This window comes from Acaromyces ingoldii (genome assembly GCF_003144295.1).
Source record: "Acaromyces ingoldii strain MCA 4198 unplaced genomic scaffold FA10scaffold_2, whole genome shotgun sequence".
NCBI lineage: Eukaryota > Fungi > Basidiomycota > Exobasidiomycetes > Exobasidiales > Cryptobasidiaceae > Acaromyces > Acaromyces ingoldii.
The window spans coordinates 2,398,069-2,420,799 of record NW_020290248.1 but is presented as its reverse complement, the minus strand read 5'-3'; the positions used below and the strand labels follow the sequence as shown (position 1 = coordinate 2,420,799).

Genomic DNA, 22,731 nt, shown 5'->3' with positions numbered 1-22,731 from the left:
AGCCTCCTCCACAAAAGTCTCGCACAGAACAAGGCAACTTCTCAAATTCCTAGCCTCATTTCCTACAATCTCCTCCATGAGCATCAACGCCCGCAGTGTTGATTGTCGTCTTGATATTTAAGAAAACCTCCAATCATTTATCTACAATGACAATGGCTGGCCTGCCACTTTTTCTCCTCTCTTTAAGGGTTCTCGGCAACCCAGGCGACACCCTTCTCAATGTTCTTCTTGAGCTCGGGGATGGCAGCCTCGAGGAGCTTCTCCTCCTCGGCGGACACGTTGCCGACGGGGTGGATCTCCTTGACGCCCTCAGCGCCCAGGGTGATGGGCGAGGCAAAGAAGGTGGCCCCTTGGTCCTTGTACAGGGGCGACTCGACGTACGAGCACTCCTTGACACCGCTCTCGCCCTTGGCGGCACGCATGAGCGCATTGGCAAAGACGGCACCAGCGTAGGCCATCGAAAGGGTAGCCGATCCGGCACCGTCCTTGGCCTTGACGACCTCGTCACCACCAAACTGGATACGGTGAACGAGCTTCTCGTACTGCTCGCCGGGCTGCACCGACTTGGCGGCGGGGCCTGCCTGGGAGAGGAGAGGCACAATCGTGACGCCCGAGTGACCGCCGACGACGGGGACCACGACATCGCTGGGCTTGAGGCCGGCGATGCCCGAGAGGAAGGTGCTGGCCCTGGTAACGTCGAGGGTCGTAACACCAAAGAGCCTCTTGGGGTCGTACACGCCGGCCTTCTTGAAGACCTCGGCGACAATGGGCACCGTCGAGTTGACGGGGTTGGAGATGACGAGCAAGTGAGCCTTGGGCGCAACCTTGGCGGCCGTCTTGGCCAGGTCACGGACGATCGAGGCGTTGGTCTGGAGGAGAAGGAGGAGGGGCAAAAGATGTCAGCGCATCATCGGGCAGGACTGTCCGTCTCCATACTCACGTTGAAGAGGTCGTCACGGGTCATGCCGGGCTTACGGGGCACACCAGCGGGAATGACAATGATGTCAGCGCCCTCGAGGGCCTTCTCGAGGCCACCCTCGGGTCCGTCGGGCGAGTAGCCAGTCGTCTAAGGGAGCAACAGGAGAGAGAGCAATCAGCAAGACGGCGGCAGTCAAGGAAGAGCCCGGAACCAGCACAAAACTCACAATGGCGGGCGTGTTGACGTGCGAGATGTCGGCGGCAACACCGGGAGCGAGACGGACATCGAAGAGACGGAGCGACGTGACGAGGGGGTCGTTCTTGAGGAGAAGCGAGAGCTGGCGACAATGGGTGAGGGCGTGAGTCAAGAGAAACATTCATCAATCTGATAAAGCCGCTGCTTACCGGTTGGCCGATACCACCGCTGGCACCCAGCACGGCCACGGCCGAGTTCTGCGATGCCGACGACGAAAAGAGCCTGCTGGCGCTCCGGAGGGGAGCAGCAGTGCGGAGGGCGGTGCGTCCAATCATGGCGAGTGAAGTGGGGGGGAAGTCTAGGAGCAGTAACGTTGGTGGTGTCGGTCAAATTCAAAACCAGGCTGGGCTTCTCGGTCAGACTGGCTTCTCTCGCGCCCTCTTCCGACCCTTAGTGGAGCAGGCCATTAAGCAAGCGTCCGCCTGACCATCGTCCGAATTGATCCGGGTGGCACGTGGTCTTTTCTACACGTGATTGAATTCACCTCCGCAGCCCATCTGACTTTCTGATTTGGAAAGTCCCCCCTCGTCACCATCGACCAAACCGACATTCTCAAGGCCGCTCCCTCTTCACCAACAACCCCTGATCAAAATGGTGCGCATCTACCGCTAGGGCATTGGGCGACTCGGAGAGAGACACAAGCACACACCTGCGACGACGATGCCATCAGATTCTCTCTGAAAACGAGCCTGGCCGAGGGTGCAACCCCGATGACGCCGGGCTTCGTGGACGCTTGTCGTCGTAATGGGGTGGCCCCTGCAAGGATGCTTTGTCTTCCCTCTGCATGCCAGTGTAGAGCTCCGAGTCGTCCCATGGACCCTCGTCTCAATGACCCCCACTTCTGTTTGCTGACTTCTCTGCCTGCCCTTTCTTCCCCCACAGCCCAAGGCCACTAAGCCCACCACCAAGAAGCCCGCTGCGGCTCCCTACGGCAAGAAGCCCAGCAGCAAGGTGCAGAAGGACCCTCGCCTCGAGAGCACGCCCAAGCACTTTGGTATCGGCCAGGACATCCAACCCAAGCGCGATGTGACGCGCTTCGTCAAGTGGCCCGAATACGTGCGCCTGCAGCGCCAGAAGGTCATCCTCAACCAGCGCCTCAAGGTTCCCCCTGCGATTGCCCAGTTCAGCAACACGCTCGACAAGAACACGGCTACCGCTCTGTTCAAGCTCCTGAACAAGTACAGGCCTGAGTCGAAGCAGGAGAAGAAGGCTCGTCTGGACGCTGTTGCCAAGGACGTTGCCGACGGCAAGAAGACCGACCCCAAGGCCGATGGCAAGAAGCCCCTCTTTGTCAAGTACGGCCTCAACCACGTCGTTGCCCTCGTCGAGGCCAAGAAGGCCAACCTCGTCGTCATTGCCGACGACGTTGACCCCATCGAGCTCGTCGTCTTCCTGCCCGCCCTCTGCCGCAAGATGGGTGTCCCTTACGTCATTGTCAAGGGCAAGGCTCGTATCGGGACACTTGTCCACAAGAAGACGTCGGCCGTCGCTGCCATCCAGGACGTCCGCTCCGAGGACGAGCGAGAGCTCGCTACCCTCGTCAGCGCTGCCAAGACCAACTACCTCGACGAGACGTCGCACCGCAGGCAATGGGGTGGCGGTGTCCGTGGCAACAAGAGCGCCAACAAGCTCGCCAAGCGAGCAAAGGTCGCTGGTGCTCCCCAGCCCCAGTAATTGCTCTCTTGTCTTGTTCCTTCACCGCCTCTTGTCAATCATCCCCATGTACTTTGTCCTCCTTCATTGCCCATAGCGGCGCACCCAGGCGAGCCTATGCAATCCAATCCGGGTATCCAGGTATATCCTCATTGAAAAGATCAATCAGCTCTTTGCCGCGAGACTCTTTGTCACACTGTCGATGTACATCTGCAACATCTCGTTGTCGGCCTCAGCCTTTTGGCAGTCTGCTTGCACCGACGACACGCGTGCGAGGAGTGCTGCAGTGAACGCTCTCGTCAGCTTACTCTCCCTTGTCAGCCTCTGCAGCAAGGCACTCACCTCGAAGACTGTCTTGACTGGCCATGATGTCTCTGTTGGGACGGATATGAGAGTGTGTGAGAGACGTAACTCAGTCTAAGCCAACGCAACACATGCTCACCGGACCAGGCGTTGCTTCTCGACCACCTCTCCCGGCGTCACATCCGTCTGCGCGCCCCACGCTACGCTATCCGTAAAATCTGATGTGGCACCCGGCGTCGACGCCATCTTCCTGTCTCTGTGCGAGAGTCGTTCCAAGCAAAAAGGGGAGAGAGAGGAGAATTGAGGTGGCCACTGACGGGAATCCGGGCTTGCGCTTTGCTCTTCCCAGTTGACGACGAGCCGAAAGGCCCGCAAAACCGCCCGGCGAGCTTTTTCACGTGGTGCATCTTCAGAAGCGTGGCCCTCTCTGAAAAAGTAGGGAAAAAAGGTCGCGCGCGCGCTACGCTCCACACACACACACGCACGCACACGCAAGACCGTTCCGTTTTCCTCGCCTGGCTTCTCGCTCTCGGGAGCCTTGTGGTATCAGGTACGAGAGGAAAAGAGGAGAAGTTCTTGCCACGATGCGGCGGGACGTTCGTATCGTCATCGCTGGCGACGATGACACGGGCAAGTCGACGCTCATCACGAGCCTCATTAAAGAGGCCTTTGTCGAGCGCGTTTCGGCCATCGTTCCCGAGATCACGTTGCCGCCAGAGGTTGCGCCCGAGGGCGTCGTGACTAAGATCGTAGACACGAGTGGTGAGTGAAAGGAGGTGTGTTCAGAAGAATCTACAGTAGCTAAAGACGTCATTCCCGTTCGCCAATAAAGCATCACCCGAGAGGCGGCCCCACCTCGAGACGGAGCTGCGACGGGCATCGGTCATCTGTCTCGTCTATTCCATCTCTGCGCCGTCGTCTTTCGACAGGATCCCCACCTACTGGCTTCCGTATATGCGCTCGCTCGGTGTCAACAAACCCGTCGTCCTGGTCGGCAACAAGATCGACCTTCGCTCCGGTGATGTCACCAATGCTGCGCTCGAAGAGGAGCTGGCCCCGGTCATGTCCGAGTTCAAGGAGGTTGAGACGTGCGTGGAGTGCAGCGCAAAGATCCCCCTCAACGTCTCCGAGGTCTTTTACTTTGCCCAAAAAGCTGTGCTATACCCCACGGCGCCCCTCTACGACTCGCGGGAGCATGCGCTCAAACCGGCGTGTGTCGATGCATTGAGACGCATCTTTCGCCTCTGCGACTCGGACAAGGACGGCCTGCTGAGCGATGCCGAGCTCAATGATTTCCAGCGCAAGTGTTTTGACGCACCGTTGCAGCTGCAGGAGCTCGAGGGAATCAAAGACCTGGTCCTCCAGGCACCCATCGCTGGCACACGCTTTCCCTACGACCACCTCAGCGCCAGTGGCAGCACCTCGTCGAGCGATCCGTCGGCGAGCCAGGGTGGGGTCGCCGGTCGCAAGAATGCAAGGGCGCACCCGCACCTGCGCAACGGAAGCTTGACGCTCTCAGGCTTTCTCTATCTACACACGCTGTTTATCCAGCGCGGCAGGCTGGAGACAACGTGGACTGTGCTTCGGACCTTTGGCTATGGGTCCGATCTGACGCTCGAGGACAGCTTCGTGCGACCAACTTTCCACGTTCCTCCAGACTGCAGCGTCGAGCTGAGTCCACACGGCTACCAATTCCTAACCGACGTCTTCGAGGCACACGACAAGGATCGGGACGGAGCACTTTCACAAAAGGAGCTCGAGAGCCTCTTCCTCGTCGTGCCTGACGAAAGCCACCCGTGGACCGGCACCGACTTTCCCCACACGACAATCACCGACGAGCACGGGGCCGTCACGCTGCAGGGCTGGCTGGCACAGTGGAGTATGACGACGCTTCTCAACCACAAGATGACCCTCGCCTACCTTGCCTATCTCGGCTACCCTTCCTTTGTGGGCCTCGAAGGATCAGGCGCGATCAACGGCACGCCCGGAGGCAGCGGCAACGGAACGATGAGCACGCCGCACAAGTCTTCGACTGCTTCCAGCTCGTACTCGCCCCCTGGGTCTGTGCCTAGAAATCGCAACTCTTCCTCGAGCCCCTCGCCTCCACCGACGACAACTGCACTCAAATTGACGAAATCGACACGAAAGGAGACGAACAAAAAGAAGAAAAAGGGAACGCAAAGGAATGTCTTTTTGGCCTATGTGCTTGGCGCTGCGGGAAGCGGCAAGACGTCGCTGCTGCGTCACATGGTCGGCAAGGGCTTCGACGAGCGATATTCCCCCACGGGCCGCACCATGAGCGTCGTTTCGGCTGTAGAGCAGGACGGCGCAGAAAGGTATCTGGTCTTGCAGGAGTTTGGGTCGCGGTACGAGGCAGAGGCTTTGCGAAACGTGGGCAAAATGCCCAGTGCCGACGTCGTCGTCTTTGTCTACGACTCCTCCGACACCAACTCCTTCTCCTACCTCTCAAATCTTCGCCAGCAATTCCCCTCGCTGGCCTCGATGCCGTCGCTCTTCGTCGCCACCAAAGCCGACCTGGACCTGGCTCAGCAGCGCCACGAGGTGCAGCCAGACGTCTACTGCGCCAAGCTCGGTCTGCGCATCCCTGGTCTCGGATCCGGTGCAGGGCCGATAAGCGTCTCTGCGCGCATGGAAGAGATGGCGGACCTCTACTCGGTCATCCTGGCCATCGCATCGGACCCGCGCGGGGCCACGCCTGGCGGTGGCGTAGGCGAGGGGGCGCTGAGCTTTGCGACGCAGGCACGCTGGGCCCTCTACATCTTTGCAGTCGTGCTCGGCGGAGGTGCAGTCGCGACGGTGGGAATGCGGGCCTGGCGCCAGGGGGGCACCGCGGGTTTCCTCGGCCTTGGCCTGGGCCTGGGAAACGGCGGCGGATCCGCCTCCTCGTCATCGACATCCAACTGGTCTCTTTCGTCATCCACCTCGCCGTCCACCTCATCCTCCTCTGACTTTCTGGGAGGATGGCTCGGCTGGCTCTGGAACGGTGCTGGCTCGCAAAGCACGAGATCCGATTTGTAGTCTTGTGCAATATTGTCACCACTCAATATACCCTCCGCTCTTCCCCCACTCAGATTGCCCATGCATGAAGCGCATTAATTTCCCATTGCTCCCATGGAAGCGCGAGCGACGAGATCATCAGTACTCGCTTCCGAGGCTTATAATTGTTGTGTTGCATCGGCCCGGAAACTGATGCAACCCCCGATGTAGGTCCACAGACTCGGGAAGAGCCATCGGCGTCGTTGCAGCAAGGCATGCAGCATCGGATGTCCGGAGGATTAGACAAGGACCCCCTCTTTGGCGCCGCGTGCCTGCGTCACATCGTCCTTTCACGCGGTCTGATCTTATCATCTCTGGCTGCCTGGGAAGATTCTCTTTTCCTGCCTGGTGTCCCGACTGGAAATTAGAGCTGTCGACACAGTCAGCCGCGGGACGACGAACCCGTCCATCCACAAAAAGCTCCTTCATTTGCTGAGCGCTAGCTAGAGAGCGGGGGCATGACACCTGCGATTTGTCTCTAGCGCCCTCCGCGCGCGACTTTATCCTGATATGTGTGCCCAATTTTTTTTTTTCTTTATTGCCAATTTGCCAAGTTTCAGGCACGAATGACCGCTACGGGACCTTTTTGACGCGACTGGCGTCAGGGCACAAATGTGCAGTAATTATTGCATCTCCCTCAGCGCGGCCGCGGCGCGCAGGTTGTTCACGAGCGCCTTTGCCTGCCTGACATCGCCTATCGCTTCTCTTGGCAAACGAGTCACGACAGTAGTGGGTGGATAATAGATCAGTTTGGGCGTCGATCTGAAGAGCTGCAGTGACGAAAATTTTGTAACCTGTGAGAGCGGGCGTGAGAGGCAAACCAACAAGCCACCAATGCTGGTTTTGCAAGACATGGACTCCCGATCCTTCCGAGACATTTAGAGATCGGACAAAGTCCTAGATAGAGGCTGACGCCCACTTGTGTATGTGCGTAGTCATGCCGTCCCCCCACGCAGAAGTCTAGGATAAGGTGCCCCTGAAAAAGGAGACCAAGGCTGGCATTAGAAGGACGTGTTGTACTACTGTACTGTAGTATGCTTGCAGCAGATGCTGTATGTGATGCGAATTTCAAAATGTCGCCGCTAGAACAACACACTACGTACTACTACCCCTTGGTTTTATGGTGCTTTTATTGTGTGTTTTAGACTATTTTTGTGTGATTTCCCCATTGGAGCGAGCTCCCATGTCGTTGGCCGTCCGTTCCTAGCGGCCAACTGGAGGTCACGAAAGCGGTTGGTAGCTACGCAATACGTCGTCGGCTAAGCGTGGGTGGGGTGCTTCACTAGTTTCCTCATTGTCTGCCTGCCACAGCGCAGTGCATCGATCGGTGGCCTCACAGCGTGGCGACCGCTGACTTGGCAACCTCCTCTCCGCCGCGCTGCCCAACAGACACACACCCTTGTCCCTCGAAAAGGCAGGCGTGCAGAAAATAATCCGGGCGGACTTGTGGGCGCGCGCAAGGGAGCCTGTCGGAATTTGAGGCCGTGCTTGGTGCATGTTTTGAGCTGCAAGCGAGCCTCGCTCTCCCCTCTTCTCTCGACTCGACACGACGATCAAACTCTTTTGCGGCGCCCATTGTCTGACCAATTGGGGTAGGAAAGAGCAAGAGAGTGAGAGAAAGAAGAAAGGCGACGAGCGCGGCGCAGAGTAGCATCGTCGAAGGTGTCTCTGCCGGTCCGCACTCCGAGCGAGCGAGCACAGTCGACAAGCCCTGGCAGCTCGCAAACGCCTCACACCATCTCCCTCCTTTCAGGGAGCAATCGTGATCCTCCTCCTCGCTTGGGTCACCATCGAAGTCGCCAAAGTCGCCCTGATCGCAGAGTACCAAAAGCCTTCCTCCCGGTCGCAGTCCAAAGGACAAATAAACCTCCGTCAGCTATCGGCGGCTCGAGCGCAGTTGGGCGGGCGTTGAAATCCCTAACCTCCCTGCTGGCGCTCAGTGCGCTCTCAGCCCACTTGGGGGACCCACCTCATATATTGTGAGTCCGGTCGCCCACCCAGTCCCTTTTTGCACTGCCTTTAGGACACTTGGCTCGTTTCCTTGTTGGTCCCTCGGCCACTTTTCCGGCACCAGAGAGCACTATTGACACATACACACAAAATTGTCCGCCGCCCACAGAGCAGGGGCCCGCGCGCGTGGGACTCGTTTCAGACACTTCTCTTCTTCCCTCGCTGCTCCCAGAAGACTCTCCCAGCGAGGAAGAGGACGCCGGGCTTGGACCTTGTGCCTGCTGCTGCTGCTGCTGCTGCTGCTGCTGCTGCTGCTGCTGCTGCTGCTGCTGCTGCTGCTGCTGCTGCTGCTGCTGCTGCTGCGAACAGCAAAGTGACGTACGCCACCCACCGCCTCGTGATGCCGTCGCCAAAGGCTGACTGGGACAACGCACACGTTGGTGTCCAAGGTCCGCCCATTGCCACCACGATGAACGATTCCGTCCCCGCCGCTGACTCGCCCTTCCGACCACTTGTACCGGAGGACTTTCGAAGGCGCGGCAATGGCAGGAGCAATAGCAGTGGCGACTGGACTGCCCTCACAGGCCGCCCCAGTGCTTCATCACCGCGTACCACTCCAGCCGCCGCGACCGCCGCTTGTCCGCGCCAGAAGCCTGGTTCTGGCCCTGGCAGGGCGCAGGAGAAAAACAACGAACCAGCAGCCGCGGCGGGCCTTCATAACACTACAAGAGAGGATCAGACCACACCGAGGGCCTCTTCCTTTTCTGAAGCAGCAGCAGCCGCGCAGCAGTGGCAAAAGAATCAGCAGACCCAGAGCAGAGCCGTGGGCACGTCGGTGACGTCCAGAAGCGCCAAGAACAACAAAGGAATGGACAAGACGCCAGACGTCAAGCAGTCGCCATCGCTAGTAGCCAAGCCAGAGCTTCCCCCGTCAGCACAGAGCATTGCGCTGCGCGACGAGGCCGAGAGAGACTGGCAAGCCTACTGGCAACGACAGCGCGCCCAGATTGCGACCCATGGGAGACGAGCGCCACCAGAGACGGTCCAGGCGGCCCTCAGATCCGCCTCGAAACCTCCGTCGTCGTCGCTTGGCACAGACGGCCAGCGTGGCGGTGGCGATACTCAACACCAGTCTCTGTCGTCATCTAGCGCCGGCTCGCAGCGACAGCAAATGCAACGACAAAAGCCTCCACTCAAGCGACACTCCAGTGATAACCTCACTGGAAAGGCGTGCATTGGCTTGTTTGACGATCAACGTTATGACCACAAGCGCAAACCAATGTCGGCCGACGTCATGCAGGAAGCCCTTCTGGGCATGATGAATATCGTGGAGACGGGACCGAAGAGCCCGCAAGAATCTCTCTCGCTCGGCAAGGGAATGTTCGTCGATTCGTCTGAGCGTTTCAAGTTACCCTTTACCCACGACTCGAGCATCAGCGGAGCAGACGACGCTGCTTCCTCCTCGATGAACGGCAGCTCCATTGAGCTCCTCGAGGAATCCCGTCCAGTGGCTCGAGCGGGTGGCAAAGGGCTAAGCGGCCGTCGCATGTTCCGTTCTAGATCTGTATACGTGGGTGTAGGTGATGGCAGCAGCAGCAACGGCAGTAGCAGCAGCGCCAGCGCCGGAACCTTATTGCCCAGGCCAGAGATGCGCAACGACCTTACCTCGGAAGAGCGGAGGGAGCAGCTCCGTCGCGCGCAGAAGCTGGCCAGCCTTCTTGGCGGTGAGGTTCTTGCGAGCAGCGACGGCGAAGACGCTGGACGAGAGGCGCTCCGACACAAGCGATCGTCTCCCAGGATCCCGGGCTTGCCCAGGCGGCAGAGCGACCCCTTTGACGTACTCATGCATAGGTCTGTCATCGCCTCTTCGCCATCCTCTAGGGAGGAGTCGCGATACAGCATACATGCCTCAAAAGCTGGTCCTCGAGAAGATGAAACAGCACCAGGGCCAACCACTTCGACGTTGCGCGCCAGGAGGTCAAGAAGCGCCCTCGGCCTTGTGGGGAGAGAGCGTTCATCTTCCATCTCTTCGCCGCTTGCCCCAACGCAACCACCCCTCGACATTCATCCAAAGGCTGCCGCGATCCTCGGGCTTCCACACAGCAAGGGGCTCTTTGCTTTTCGGCCCTCGGTCACGACGCCGCCTGCCTCTACCAATGGAGACGACGACAACGAGATCCACGCGAAAGGTCAGAACAGTGCGACGAGCGACTCGGTGGCCTCGTGGGTCACGAGTCAGCTCGACCAGGACCACGAGGCGGACCAGGACAAAGACGATGTCGGGGCAACAACCTTGCCTTCTTCGCGCGATAGCATCGAGATGCTTGAGAGCGATGACGATGCCGTCGCCGAGGACCAGGAAGAGCAGGGCCTTAGCTTGCGTCAGGGCAGCAGAGTGCTCGGCGAAGCGATCCAGAGAAAGACTTTTGATTCGACGCTCCTCACTTCCTCTTCCCCTGCGTGGATCCGCGAAGAGAGGAGGAAGAGGGTCACGAAAATCACCCGCTGGCTCGGCGACGTCGTGCCAGCCCATCTCGTAACACATTCCAGCGAGCCACAACGCACGCCGCCGCCTGCTTACTTTTTCGATGAGATGCCACCCTCTGCTCTCGTCGATTTCGCAAGCGGCACTCCTTTGATCTCACGTTCTTCGTCTTCCTCATCGTCGGCGCAAAAGAACAATCATGATGCGACGGAGAGCAGCAGCCCAATTCGGCCAATCGCAAAGGCAAAGGCGGCCGTCAATGCAAAGCTGTCGAAATCACGAAACGGTCCTCGAGCTCCCCTCCTGCTGGACACGAGCCACAAGAACCTCAGCTCGCCTCAATTTGCCAATGTGCCGAAATCGGCCCCTCCTACCGTCGACGACGCTCATCGTCTCACGGCCAAAGAGCATTCTGACCAAGTCAGACGAGCTTCGAAGCTCACTTCGCTCTTTGGTGAGGTGCCACCCCAGCCACTGTTTGCCCCTACGCAGTCAACCGAAGCTGTCAAGCTCTCTACGCTCGGCATCACGAGCAAGCACCACCGCTCCACACCATCTCTGGTTCGTCCGCCCTTTGATGGGGCTCCCTCTCTCGATCAGATGAGGCCCGCTAGGTCGCATCGTCCTCGTTCTACCTCGCCCATGTCCCAGGATGGCAAAGCGATGACGGGGTATTCGAGGCTTGGTGAACGTCCCAAGTCGACTTCTGACAGCCTTCAGCCACCTCCTGCCGACGACGGTCTCTCGAGCGAGCACTATCGATATTCGATAGGTGAGTGTGGTCCCTCCTCCTCAGTTGCAGTCAGAAAGGAGCAAGACACCTGACCAATGTATCGTTGATCACCATAGATTCGCTCGAGTATCTCTTTCAGAACGATACGAGCCTCCTCGACAATCTTGCATCTGCCCTCAACGTTGACGACGAGCTTTTGGGCTCACAAGATACTAGTCGCGCCAAAGCTGAAGCCTCGAATATCGCTCAGGCTCGGAACTCTGGTGAAGGGGGCAGCAGCGGTCACGGCCATGCATCGCTCCGCGGAGGTGACAAGTCACTGGGGACAACGCCAACGGTGGAACAGGACGTGTTTGTCACGCCGAAAGAGTACGACGCCGGCGAAGAAGAAAAGAAGTTGGCAGAGGCAAAGGGGCCGCCTGTTGATGACCATGCGAGCAAACTTCACGAAGTGACGTACGATTCGCGTGTGGCGGATGTTGTCCCGTCCACAGCGTCAGTCAACACGTCCCCAGCAACGTCGACAAAGGCAAAGAAAAAGGAGCATGATGCGAGAGTCCGACGCCACCAAAAGCTAGAGCGGTGGTTCGGACAAGCTCCTCCGCCTGCACCTCACGCCCGTACGATTGGTCCCGCATCTGCATGCAGGCACTTCGAAGCAGCTTCGCCGACGTCAGCATCTTCGACAATTGCGCTCGCTGGCTCTTCTCCAATGACGAAGCGACTCGTCACTGATGAGGTCCACATCATCTCTTCGCCTACCCGTCAGCAGCACAATACGTCATTATTCTCGGCCTTCCGAGACGACGACGGCAGGGGCGACTACTTTTCTGGCGCCACAGCTGAGCACCTTTACAATTATTCTGCTCCTCCGAGCGCATCTCTGGCGCAAGAGCTGGACAAGGTTGAGGTGGGTCGATCCGGCGGCAACCACGCCCGCGCCAGACCAACCTCGCTCGCCGTCTCCTCCCCTACGCCTTCTTCTCCGAGCCCTTCCTCGCCGTCGCTATTCTGGCAAAAGACAAAGGAGGTTGCCCAGCAGGCTTTTATGCACACGACTAGGAGCGGTGGTGCTGCGGCTTCCTCGTCGGCCGCTGCGTCGACCTCGAAGAAGCCCAGCTCGCCTGGCTCAGACTTAAGAAGAGCATCTCTGAATGGCGTGACAATGACGACCTCGACCTTCACAGTGACTTCGCCGGTCACGAGAGACCCAATGTCGACATCGGCATCCTCGCACAGGGACATGCACTCGGCGGCCAGAGTCCCCGATGCCGACTCTGCGACGACAGACAAGGTGGAGGAGCTACAAGACGACTCCATCGAGAAATTGCTGAGCTCTCTCGAGGAAGAGGTTCGAGATGATCGGAAGCTCTCGGCGGCCGAGAAGCAAGAGTACGAGCGCAGACTGGCGAGGCTGAAGATGCAGCAGAGGAGAAAGAGGGAAAGCGTCACCGCCACTGCCGTCGCCGCGATCTGATTCGCAGACTCTGATCAAAACTCATGTCCTCTTTATTACAATTGTCTTTTCTTTCCGACGTAGCTGGTCTTCCTTCATGTTTTACCATACCCTCTCATTCACACCTGACATCGTTCGTGAACTCCCTCGCAAATCAATCTGTGAAACATCCAAACAATTATCTGGGCTTGCGTTAAATCTTTCTATCATCAATGGTCGAGCAAGTGGCAGGAGAAACGGCAGGCACACTACACTGTATGTAAGAGCGAGGGGCAATCCAAAGCTAGAAGAACGATCGTCCAAAATTGCCGCTTTCGAGATTGTTGGCCTTTGGGCTGACTTCCAGCACGGAGTAATGGATGAGGTTGAGCGCCTTGAGCGCGTTTCTCTTGTGGATCACACACGAGATGTTGATCTCGTTTGCGCCTTGGCTGATCATCTCGATGTTGATGTTGCCCTCGGCGAGTGTGGCAAACATCTTGCCGGCGACACCCACCATGTTCCTCATCTGCGTGCCGACGAGGCTGAGGATGGCCATGTCTTTGAGCAGCGAGACGGTGCCCAGGCTGCCCAGCTCGGCGCGCAAGCGATCCACCGTCCGCGATCGGCGCAGACCAGGTTGCGACGAGTGCAGCGCCATCGACACATGCACCTCGGACGTACTGATGAGATCGACAACGACGCCGTGCCGGTCCAGCGTTCCAAAGATGCGCGCAAAGAAGCCGTGGGAGAGTGTCTTGCGATTTGAATGCACGTTGAGTACCCAAACATCGTCTTTGATGGTGACTGCCGTGGGCAGCTTTCTGGGACGAGGCTCTGGTGGTGTGCCAAGGGTGCTAGCAGCGCCTCCGTGCACCATGGCAGCGAGTGGGTTGCTACCCCATGGCGTAGACGTTCCGCTTGCGCCGGGTGTCTGAGGCTGGATGAGGTGACCGCCCATCATGTCAAGTTCGCTCGCGTTCTGGAGAGACTGTAGCGACGTCGGTGGGAAAATCACCGTTCCGCCGCCCGAGGGATTCTCCACGTTCTTGATACGAATAGGCACAGAATTCTTGATGGCCTGCTCCATGGTAAAGGGGTGAATGACCTCGCTGCCGTAGTAGGTCAGCTCGGCGGCTTCTTCGGGCGTGATGGCAGGGATCAGCCTAGCCGTGCTGACTTTGCGGGGATCGGCAGTGAAGACACCATCGACCTCTTTCCAGATCTGCAGCTCGGACGCATGGAGGCCCACGGCGCACAGAGCCGCGCACAGGTCCGTGTAGCCCCTTCCCACTTGAGAAAGCAAGGAGCCCGGGACGTTGCCAAAATAGCCCGTCACGACGGGGACACCCTTGACTTGCTCCAATCGCTCAGCCATCTTGACTGCCAGGAGATCGTAGAAGCTCTGATCGAGCATGACCTCGTCGGCTGCTGCTGTTTTTGGTCCGCCCTTGCTGCTGACCTCTTCGAGAAAGGCAGCGTCGACGATGCTCTCCATCCCGACCAGCTCCGCTTCGATGCCGGCGTCCAGCAGGGCGCCCACGACGATGCGACATGACAATCGCTCGCCGATGGACATGATAATGTCCTTTGATTTTGGCGAAATCTCTTCGATAATCTGTCATGGAAATGGTCAGCTTGCTTGCCAGATCTCGACCACCAAAAGAACATCGACTCACTTTAGCCGCCATGAGAAAGTCGCGCAATCGCTCGCAATCATCGATGATCTCGCTCTCGAGCGTCTCTCGCGCTTTATCGTTTCTCGTCACCGCCTTCTTCACAGCGTCAAGATGGTCCTGCATGATCTTGTCTACCGTGGCATTGTACCCTATGGAAGCGGGAGAGCTTTGCTCGGAGAGAGACAGCGCCTCGAGACCGCTATTGCTCCGGGACGACGCTAGCGCCGGCGACGAGTCATTGCTTCGTAATCCACCTCGTCGCGACAAACTCCTTGCGCTCCTTGAGAATGCCGACTGAGGCGTGTTGCCTCCTCCGCCTAAGCCCGAAAGGGAGCTGACGGAATTGCTCATGCTATTGCTCCCTTCAGGATTGTCTTCATCGACGGACTGCAGGGCCTCGCTAGCAGCTTGCAGGAGCAAGTTCGTCGTTCCAAGCGCCTTGGTCTGGCCGGACCGCGCCGAGCACACGATGGCGAGGCGCACATTGCGATTTGCGAGGTACGAAGGAGCAATGACGTTTGCTATCGTGTGAAGCTGTTTGCCCACCGAAGTGCCACCATACTTTTGAACAATCCAAGATGCCTTGCCTTCGCCGTTCACAGTCCCGGCTTCAGCATGCAGAGATGAAGGATCAGGAGGCGAAGGGAGGTGTGTGGTTGGCGGCATTCGAGAGAGGGCGAGAAGGAGTCAGTGTGTGTGCGTGTGACGGAGAAAGAAAGCGGTGACTCCGAGCACGCAAATTCTGGAAGAATTGAGTTTTTTGACATTTTGGTGCCAAGGGGGCGCAAGCCAAAGATGGCCACGTGAGCGAGAGGACGCGTACGGTGAAGCAACACTTTTTGTTTTTCTTCTCAACTCTGCGTTGCGTCGTTGATCCAGAGAGTGCAGCGAGCTTCACCATGGCTCAGCCTTTCTCTGCGCCGCCAGAGATGCTGGCGACACTCTCGCAGATCTTCACAAACACGCTCAATCCGGCTACACAGAAGCAGGCTGAGGCGACCCTGACCGACCTCGAGAGGCAGCCCAACGCCCGTCTGCCGCTCCTCCTTCTTGCGCTCATTGCAGCGGTGGATCAGTACCCAACACCTGTGCGGCTCGCGGCCTCGATCAAGCTCAAGAACATCTGCAGACGCGCTTGGGCCTCCGAAGAAGCACTCGAGGCGGTTGAAGACCAAGGTGTCGAGCTCGTCTCCCCCGAGGATCGCGGTCAGCTCAAGGCTTCACTGTTGCCACTCCTCACCGACCTGTCGCAACCGACGAGAATTGCAGCGTCACCCGCGGGACTTCGACTACAGCTCAGCGAGGCCGTCGCACTCATCGCAGCTTCCGACTTCCCTGCGGAATGGCCTACACTCATCGACGATCTCACTGGCAGCCTTGCTTCGCCTCCAGACTCTTCAGCTCTTCAATCGGTGCTGCAAACGACCCACAGCATCTTCCGAGGATGGCGCTCAGCTTTCCGAACTAACGAACTCTACACCGAAATCAATCTCGTCCTCGAAAAGTTTGCCTCGCCATTCTTGGAACTCGTCAGGGTGAGCCTCCCTTCCCTCTGCGTTTGTAGCATTGACTGATTAATATTTGTATGCAGCGAACGGACGAAGCTCTTGGGTCTGCGCCGGCACCATCTGCCGTGACGGTGTCAAGTACGATGCTCCTCCTCCTGCAAGTATACCACGACCTCTCTGCACAGGATCTGCCGCCTCTGTTCGAGGACAACTTGGCTTCCATCTCCGCCCTCTTCCTCCGCTACCTGAATCCTCGGTCGGCTGCGTCCAATGGCATCTACGCTCAGAACCCTGCCATCGTCGAGGCTCTCGAGGGCGACGACGACGAGACATCGCCGCAAAATGGACAACTGATTAGAGCTGAGATCTGCTCCATCGCCGAGCTGTACGCCCAGAGATATCTGGACGCCTTTGGTGCGAGCGTTCCGGATTTCGTCCGGGCAGTGTGGGAGATGCTCGGGCAGGCTGGAAAGGCCGAGAAAGAGGATCTGGTGAGCATCGCTGGCTGCTGTGATCGTGGTTCGTCATCCCAATCATGTGTTAATTTCGTGCCACAGCTCGTTTCCCAAGCCATCACCTTCCTGTCGACAATTGTCAAGGTGCCTTCGCAAAAGGAAAACTTCTCCGGCGAGGGCACCATCGAGGCTCTTGTCGAAGCGATTGTTCTCCCCAATATCGCACTGCGGGACCAGGACGAGGAGCTCTTTCAAGACGAGCCGCTGGAGTGGATTAGGCGAGAGTTCGCCTTCGAATCTGCAGATACCGACACGAGGCGCCAGGCGGCCTCAAAATTCACCAGGGCCCTTCTCGATCAGTTCAACGACCGGACTACCCAGGTCGTTTCTCGTCACATTGGACAGTACCTCGAGCAGTATCGTGCCGATGCGGCTGCTCACTGGCGGCAGAAGGATGCCGCCATCTACCTCTTGACCAGCATTGCCAGCACCAGCAGCACCGTCGCCAAGGGCGTCTCGTCAACAAACGCTCTTATCGACGTCGTCGGCTTCTTCACCGACCATGTCCTTGTGGATCTACAATCGGACCCGTCCACCGTCAACCCCATCCTTCAGGTCGACGCAATCAAATACCTCCATACGTTCCGGAACCAGGTGAGTCCTAGGAGCTCGTCTTTTTCTTTTCCATGTCGCTGACCATCTTCAAACACACACTCTCTGCAGCTGACCAAGGAGCAGCTTCTCTCGGTCTTGCCCCTTCTTGTGCGTCACCTCGAATCAGAGTCATACGTAACCTCAACATATGCAGCCATCACAATCGAACGAGTCCTGTTCCTCAAGGCTGCGGACGGGCGACGCCTTCTCTTCTCCTCCACTGACGTACAGCCATTTGCCGAGTCCATCCTCATGGCTTTGTTCCGCAACATTGAGCGCGGACAGACGCCGGAAAAGATTGCGGAAAACGACTACTTGATCAAGTGCGTCATGCGCCTGATTGCGACGTCGAGAGAAGCCATGATTCCCATCCGACAACCGGTTCTCAAGCACCTTACCGATATCCTCGTTGAGATTACGAAGAACCCGAGCAACCCCAGATTTACGCAGTACTGCTTCGAGAGCATCTCCACCCTCGTCCGTTTCGTCACAGCAGGCGATCCATCGACGATTGGCGAATTCGAGCAAGCACTGTCCGGGCCATTCATGTCTATCTTGCAGAATGACGTTGCAGGTGAGTACAAGGACGCTTCCTATAATTGAGCCATTCGTGATAGCTGATTGAATCGAATCTCCCACAGAATTCATTCCCTTCGTTTTTCAGATCCTTTCGCAGATGCTCGAACTTCACCAGGGAGCCGAATTGCCCAATTCGTACGTCTCGCTGCTTCCATCGCTCCTCACGCCAGCGCTTTGGTCATCGCGTGGCAATGTCCCTGCTCTGGTCCGCCTCTTGCAAGCGTTTTTGAGCCGTGGAGCACGACAGATGGTCGAGGCGAATCAAGTGAGCGCGCTGCTGGGCATCTACCAGACCCTCATCGCAAGTCGAGTCAACGACGAATTTGGCTTCGAGCTTCTCACCAGCATCTTCGACAACGTCGAGCCGCAGCAACTCGATCAGTACAAGGCGGCGGTACTGACGCTGATGCTGACACGGCTACAGTCGAGCCGGACGGAGAAGTTCTCAAGGGGATTCATCGCCTTTGTGGGCGCCCTCTGCTCCATTCAGCAGCCGGGCTACCCCGACTACGCCCTCTCGGCGTTTGATGCAGTCCAGCCAGGGTAAGTGCGGTGCGGTATTAGTGCCAATCTTCTGATGCTGATCCCTTCATCTGGACAGGCTCTTTTCGCAGATCTTGCAAGGCGTCATCTTGCCGGACCTCCACAAGGTGCCGCCGCGACAGCGCCGATCCGTGGCCGTCGGCCTCACACGTCTCCTGACCAAATCGACTGCGATGCTCTCGCCGCCAAACAGTGCCGCATGGGCCCCAACGCTGACGGCAGTCCTCAAGTTTGTCTTTTACGAAGGATCTGTCCTCTCTAAGCCGGCGCAAGAGGGAGATGCGGGCGCGACAAACGAGGACGACGACATTTTTGCGCAAGACTGGGAAGAGAACCAAGGGTTCCAGAGTTCCTTTAGCCTTCTCGCGGCCAGTCGGACCTCTTCCAGCGATGGTGATGCCAGAAGAACAGCATTTGCAGGGCCAGATGTGGGGGCCTACGTCGCAAGGGCCATTGGTGAGCTCATGCAGAGCCCAGGTGCGGACAAGGTCGCGCCCTTGTTGGCGCAGGTGCCCGAGGAGCTCACGGAAGAGCTCAGGCAGTATGGGTGAGGAGGGAAAAGGTGGAGGAAGGAAAAATCTGGGTGAAGAGGTTAGTGTGTAGACCTGGCTCCTCTGCCCCCGGCTCCCTCTCAGTGTCTTCAGGACTCTGTTCTGTTATTGTCTTATGCAGGGAGTGAAGAAAGGCCCGGTTCTACATGTACAGACACATTCGCTTGTGTGAGTGATGAGAGATAAAAGAATATTTTGGCGTTATGATCAAAGACGAGGTCTCTTGTCATGCCGTGGACAAAGTGGTTGGTCTTTTGGTTGATTCGTTGGGAGGGGATCCCACCTTTTAGGCTTGGCTCTTGATAGAATGTGCCGTCGCATGCCTGAAAAAGATTCAGCAAGCCGATGTTCTGCGTCGCAAAGTGGCGCGCTCCTCTGGCCAGCATGCCGTTCTAGAGCTGCGGCTGTCCAATGGCGTGATAGTACCTTGCTGCCTGAACGACGAGGCCAAAAGTGGCCGCAAGTCTCTTTGGCAAGTACCTGATTGTCCACTTCATTCTCTCCGGCAACTCTCCTGCCTCGTTTTGGTTGCTACTGCTCCTGCCCCTGCTGCTGCTGTTGTTGTAAAGGTCATCTGGCGCTGCTCTCGGCAGCGATGGAAGAACGATCCTGGCCGAGACGAGCGTCTGACCCATGACTGAGCTGCAGCGATTCTGAGCACAGACGACGCAGAGGGTGTGCTGCAGGCGCGGGCCCTGGGCGAGACGCTGGTGCGAGGCAAGGAAGTCTCGTGTCCGTACGAGCCAGGTGCGGCTCGGCAAGAACCTGGCGCGTGGGCGAAGCTCGAAGCGCGGACGGCGCCAGGGCCGGGAGGGGCGTGGACGCGTGAGCCTCGTCGAGCAGCTGAGGAGCTTGGGCAAAGCTGAGAAGAGGGGACTGGTGCTGTGTTCAGAGACTGATGAGGCTGGGCTGCCTCCTACGAAAAGGTCTGTATTGCCGACATCGTGCGGAGTCATAGAGTCTCGAGGAAACGATGCCACGGCGACGTGCCCTCCCGTAGGCGAAGAAGACTCTTGGTGGTAGAAGAGCTCAGAGTGCTCGTCGACATCGGACAGGGTCCTGCCAACGTCGGAGGAATAAATGACTTTGGACCTGCTTGGATGGGCCGCTTCTGCCCACCTAGTCGCCGGTGCGACGATGTTTGGCGACCACATGGACGCCTCTGAGCCTTTGTTCTGCCTTTGGTCTTGCCTGGTCGGTTTGTGATGGATCCTCGAGCGTTTCTGCAAAGTCTCCTCTTCTGTGACGTAGTCTTTCATGTCGTCGCGGTGGCGACGAGCGAGATTGTGGGCAGAAGTTGTGGAGCCAGTTCGGCCTCTCTCTACCCTCTTGGCGTTGGCTTCCTTGGGAGACGGCGACAAAGTCCTTGAGGGGGCAGCTCGAGTGGCGGTGCGGCTTCGTCTTTGTGCCCAGCCGGGCAGAATTTCGCCCTGCTCGCTGTCGCCGTGCATCATTTTGCCCTACACTGTGCTCCGTCTGGACCTGGCGGGAGGAAAAGGGGTGGGAGAGAGTCAAAGAGAGAGAGGGGGGAGGGGGAGGGGGAAAACGGGGAGAGACGGAGATGGAGCTTGGATAAAGAAGATAGAGGTAAATGCCCGCGGGTGACGTAGAAAGGACTTCATGACCACCGACGCCCCGCACCTCCGCTTCTCATCCCTTTCTTCGCCCTTGCTTGACGCGCTCGCCCTTTGTCCTTGCTGGCCTATGCAATGCGAGTTCAGCCGTTCTTCTATTTCCGTACGTCTCCTGCATGTTTTGGCAGGGAGGATGGCCTTTGTTTCAGCCCTACGAAGATCGCCCCCAATGGAAAAGGGTCCAGCGATGCTTGCTCTTCAACACAATTTGGCCATCCATCCTATCATCAGCCGATGCACAGGGGCGACGACAACAACAACAAGTTCCGGTTGCACCTCGGTCCAGAGCAGGCGTTGGCGACTTCACGGTCAAAATGCAACGGATCAGATCAGATGAAAGATCGCGCTGCCATGAACATTGCCACTTTTTGACAACTTTTTCTTCCTTTTGTCAGCAGTCAGCACACGATCGATTAAGTTGCCCTCGCAGCTTCATTGCGAGCGGAGAGAGCGACATCCACGGCGATCCGTGGCGGCCGAGAAACTTCGCGCGCCAAGAAGACGACGGCGCTCCACTTGCAATGACAGCCCGCCGCACGAGCCTCCCGTTGCAGACAGATCCAATTTTATTTTACTTTTTTTTTTTTGCACAGACCCTACTTCGATTTTGACTTCTTCGACCTGACACCAATTCTCTTACAGGCCAATTCCTAGCTGCAATCAGCCAATGACGACCGACGAGGGCGAGGACGCTGCTGGGCCGTCGTCGCTGGAGCAGCGGCCGCTGAGTCTGGGCGAATACAAGCGGTATGGACGGCAGATGATCCTGCCCGACTTTGGCCTCGGCGGCCAGCTCCGTCTCAAACAGGCAAAGGTCCTCATCGTGGGCGCCGGCGGCCTTGGCTGCCCCGCCCTGCAATACCTCGCCGCCGCTGGTGTGGGCCACATCACTATTGTCGATGCAGACGTCGTCGAGACTTCGAACCTGGCGCGGCAGATTCTGCACACGGACTCTCGGGTGGGCATGCCCAAGGCTCAATCGGCCGCTACCGCCGCACGGCAGCTCAACCCACACATCAACGTTGTGCCCCTCTGCGAGTCGCTGTCGGCAGACAATGCCCAGGCGCTCGTTGGAGCACACGATGTCGTGCTCGACTGCACCGACAACGTCTTGACCCGCTACCTCATCTCCGACGCCGCTGTCCTGTGCGGCAAGCAAGTCGTGAGCGGGGCTGCCCAGGGCTTCTCTGGGCAGCTCGTCGTCCTGCACAAGAAGCTCAGCAGAGAGGGCAGGGAGCCGATAGCACGAGGCCCGTGCTATCGTTGTCTGTACCCCAGAGCACCGAGACCGGAAGACGTGACGGACTGCGAGGACGGGGGCGTCTTGGGCGGCGTGACGGGCCTTGTGGGCACCATGCAGGCGCTCGAGACGGTCAAGTTGCTCGCACGGATAGGTGATGCTGCAGACGGTGACGACTTCGACACAGACGAAAAAAATATCTCAGACGCGGCACCGTTGTACATGACCCTAATCAACCCATTGGACCCTGTCCCCTATCGCAGCGTCAAGCTGCGACCGAGAAGGGCGGCAACGTGTCGGTCTTGCGGCGACGGTGATCTTCTCCTGGCAGCAGGCCTTTCCAAGATCAGGGATCTGCAATCGGAAGACTACGTTTCTTTCTGCGGCCTGGCCAAGCCCTCATCGGGCGGTCAATTCGAGGATCAAGAAGCGCATATATCGGTGCAGGTAAGCAATCTGACCTTGCCAGCATGTCATCTGACTGACTGATCGTGACCTGTCTCTCAAAGACTCTGCAAGAGTCGTGGCAAAAGGACGGAGCAACGCATGCCATCGTCGACGTACGACCACCTGTCGAATTCGAGATCGCCCGCTTGCCAGGCTCGCACAGTTGGGTACCTCCTTCACTAGTCTGATCACCGCATCTGCTTACAGGCCACTCGTGCGCAGGTGTTCCATATCAAAATTTGCGAAGAAATGCACCGTTGGCGCTCGAAAAGCTGCGCGATTCGCTGCCAGAGACTACAACGCACGTTGCCCTTCTCTGCCGACGGGGGAACGATTCGCTCCTAGCACAGCGCCTCCTCTCATCGGCATCGTCAGAGCAGGAGGAGCGACAGGATCAGCAGCAGTCGCACAAGGACCCCCCTTCCTCAAGATCGCCGATTGTATTCAAAAATGTCCGCGGTGGACTGAGAGCCTGGTCAAGCGACGTCGATGTCGCCTTTCCAACCTACTGATTTCTAGATTTGTGGCTTGGCCCAGGCATTCGAAAAACCGATGGGCTCTTGTTCCTCCCGCGCGTGCGACGCGTGGCTTTCATAATGAATGAACGGTGGCCCCTTTTTTTATAATTTTAGAATCACTGTGAACTTCCCT

The 22,731-nt window shown here is 58.0% G+C and overlaps 9 protein-coding genes across 9 annotated transcripts; 5 read left to right on the top strand and 4 right to left on the bottom strand.

The window, feature by feature from the left end:
- Positions 1-18: 18 nt before the first annotated feature.
- Positions 19-1,479, bottom strand: FA10DRAFT_250319 (malate dehydrogenase). The gene is made up of 4 exons (XM_025519562.1): positions 1,324-1,479; positions 1,146-1,256; positions 941-1,066; positions 19-869 (listed from the first exon to the last, which is right to left on the bottom strand). Exons 1-4 carry the CDS (start codon positions 1,447-1,449, stop codon positions 183-185), a joined length of 1,050 nt encoding a protein of 349 aa, XP_025379239.1. The 5' UTR covers positions 1,450-1,479; the 3' UTR covers positions 19-182.
- Positions 1,480-1,884: 405 nt separating this feature from the next.
- FA10DRAFT_300582 (putative RPL8B-60s large subunit ribosomal protein L7a.e.B) lies at positions 1,885-3,001 on the top strand (the record flags this gene model as incomplete). The annotated part of the gene is made up of 2 exons (XM_025524867.1): positions 1,885-1,899; positions 2,057-3,001. The coding sequence occupies 2 exons, from the start codon at positions 1,885-1,887 to the stop codon at positions 2,846-2,848; spliced, it is 807 nt and encodes a 268-aa protein (XP_025379238.1). The 3' UTR covers positions 2,849-3,001.
- Positions 2,993-3,376, bottom strand: FA10DRAFT_284943 (hypothetical protein; the record flags this gene model as incomplete). Its single annotated transcript, XM_025523955.1, has 3 exons — positions 2,993-3,108; positions 3,170-3,201; positions 3,270-3,376. 3 exons carry the CDS (start codon positions 3,374-3,376, stop codon positions 2,993-2,995), a joined length of 255 nt encoding a protein of 84 aa, XP_025379237.1.
- A 224-nt stretch (positions 3,377-3,600) lies between these two features.
- FA10DRAFT_274696 (P-loop containing nucleoside triphosphate hydrolase protein) lies at positions 3,601-6,644 on the top strand. Its single transcript, XM_025523225.1, has 2 exons — positions 3,601-3,892; positions 3,963-6,644. The coding sequence occupies exons 1-2, from the start codon at positions 3,715-3,717 to the stop codon at positions 6,167-6,169; spliced, it is 2,385 nt and encodes a 794-aa protein (XP_025379236.1). The 5' UTR covers positions 3,601-3,714; the 3' UTR covers positions 6,170-6,644.
- A 1,545-nt stretch (positions 6,645-8,189) lies between these two features.
- Positions 8,190-11,757, top strand: FA10DRAFT_81499 (hypothetical protein). Its single transcript, XM_025525722.1, has one exon. It carries the CDS (start codon positions 8,538-8,540, stop codon positions 11,445-11,447), a length of 2,910 nt encoding a protein of 969 aa, XP_025379235.1. The 5' UTR covers positions 8,190-8,537; the 3' UTR covers positions 11,448-11,757.
- A 1,107-nt stretch (positions 11,758-12,864) lies between these two features.
- Positions 12,865-15,191, bottom strand: FA10DRAFT_265842 (aspartate kinase). The gene is made up of 2 exons (XM_025521236.1): positions 14,470-15,191; positions 12,865-14,408 (listed from the first exon to the last, which is right to left on the bottom strand). The coding sequence occupies exons 1-2, from the start codon at positions 15,133-15,135 to the stop codon at positions 13,095-13,097; spliced, it is 1,980 nt and encodes a 659-aa protein (XP_025379234.1). The 5' UTR covers positions 15,136-15,191; the 3' UTR covers positions 12,865-13,094.
- Positions 15,192-15,333: 142 nt separating this feature from the next.
- On the top strand, positions 15,334-18,987 carry FA10DRAFT_265841 (Cse1-domain-containing protein). Its single transcript, XM_025521235.1, has 6 exons — positions 15,334-16,004; positions 16,061-16,468; positions 16,535-17,086; positions 17,156-17,660; positions 17,728-18,208; positions 18,267-18,987. The coding sequence occupies exons 1-6, from the start codon at positions 15,369-15,371 to the stop codon at positions 18,757-18,759; spliced, it is 3,075 nt and encodes a 1,024-aa protein (XP_025379233.1). The 5' UTR covers positions 15,334-15,368; the 3' UTR covers positions 18,760-18,987.
- A 164-nt stretch (positions 18,988-19,151) lies between these two features.
- On the bottom strand, positions 19,152-20,213 carry FA10DRAFT_284939 (hypothetical protein; the record flags this gene model as incomplete). Its single annotated transcript, XM_025523954.1, has 1 exon — positions 19,152-20,213. One exon carries the CDS (start codon positions 20,211-20,213, stop codon positions 19,152-19,154), a length of 1,062 nt encoding a protein of 353 aa, XP_025379232.1.
- A 782-nt stretch (positions 20,214-20,995) lies between these two features.
- Positions 20,996-22,705, top strand: FA10DRAFT_265839 (hypothetical protein). The gene is made up of 3 exons (XM_025521234.1): positions 20,996-22,080; positions 22,143-22,242; positions 22,303-22,705. Exons 1-3 carry the CDS (start codon positions 21,061-21,063, stop codon positions 22,590-22,592), a joined length of 1,410 nt encoding a protein of 469 aa, XP_025379231.1. The 5' UTR covers positions 20,996-21,060; the 3' UTR covers positions 22,593-22,705.
- Positions 22,706-22,731: the final 26 nt, after the last annotated feature.

Coding starts and splice junctions, on each gene's coding strand:
- FA10DRAFT_265841 (XM_025521235.1), top strand. CDS start 15,369: ATGGCTCAGCCTTTCTCTGCGCCGCCAGAGATGCTGGCGACACTCTCG. Junction 16,005..16,060: donor CATTCTTGGAACTCGTCAGG/GTGAGCCTCCCT, acceptor ATTTGTATGCAG/CGAACGGACGAAGCTCTTGG. Junction 18,209..18,266: donor TTTGATGCAGTCCAGCCAGG/GTAAGTGCGGTG, acceptor TCATCTGGACAG/GCTCTTTTCGCAGATCTTGC.
- FA10DRAFT_81499 (XM_025525722.1), top strand. CDS start 8,538: ATGCCGTCGCCAAAGGCTGACTGGGACAACGCACACGTTGGTGTCCAA.
- FA10DRAFT_250319 (XM_025519562.1), bottom strand. CDS start 1,449: ATGATTGGACGCACCGCCCTCCGCACTGCTGCTCCCCTCCGGAGCGCC. Junction 1,067..1,145: donor ACGTCAACACGCCCGCCATT/GTGAGTTTTGTG, acceptor TTGCTCCCTTAG/ACGACTGGCTACTCGCCCGA. Junction 870..940: donor CCCGTGACGACCTCTTCAAC/GTGAGTATGGAG, acceptor CTTCTCCTCCAG/ACCAACGCCTCGATCGTCCG.
- FA10DRAFT_265839 (XM_025521234.1), top strand. CDS start 21,061: ATGACGACCGACGAGGGCGAGGACGCTGCTGGGCCGTCGTCGCTGGAG. Junction 22,081..22,142: donor AAGCGCATATATCGGTGCAG/GTAAGCAATCTG, acceptor TGTCTCTCAAAG/ACTCTGCAAGAGTCGTGGCA. Junction 22,243..22,302: donor CCGCTTGCCAGGCTCGCACA/GTTGGGTACCTC, acceptor ACTCGTGCGCAG/GTGTTCCATATCAAAATTTG.
- FA10DRAFT_274696 (XM_025523225.1), top strand. CDS start 3,715: ATGCGGCGGGACGTTCGTATCGTCATCGCTGGCGACGATGACACGGGC. Junction 3,893..3,962: donor TAAGATCGTAGACACGAGTG/GTGAGTGAAAGG, acceptor TCGCCAATAAAG/CATCACCCGAGAGGCGGCCC.
- FA10DRAFT_265842 (XM_025521236.1), bottom strand. CDS start 15,135: ATGCCGCCAACCACACACCTCCCTTCGCCTCCTGATCCTTCATCTCTG. Junction 14,409..14,469: donor ACTTTCTCATGGCGGCTAAA/GTGAGTCGATGT, acceptor TTTCCATGACAG/ATTATCGAAGAGATTTCGCC.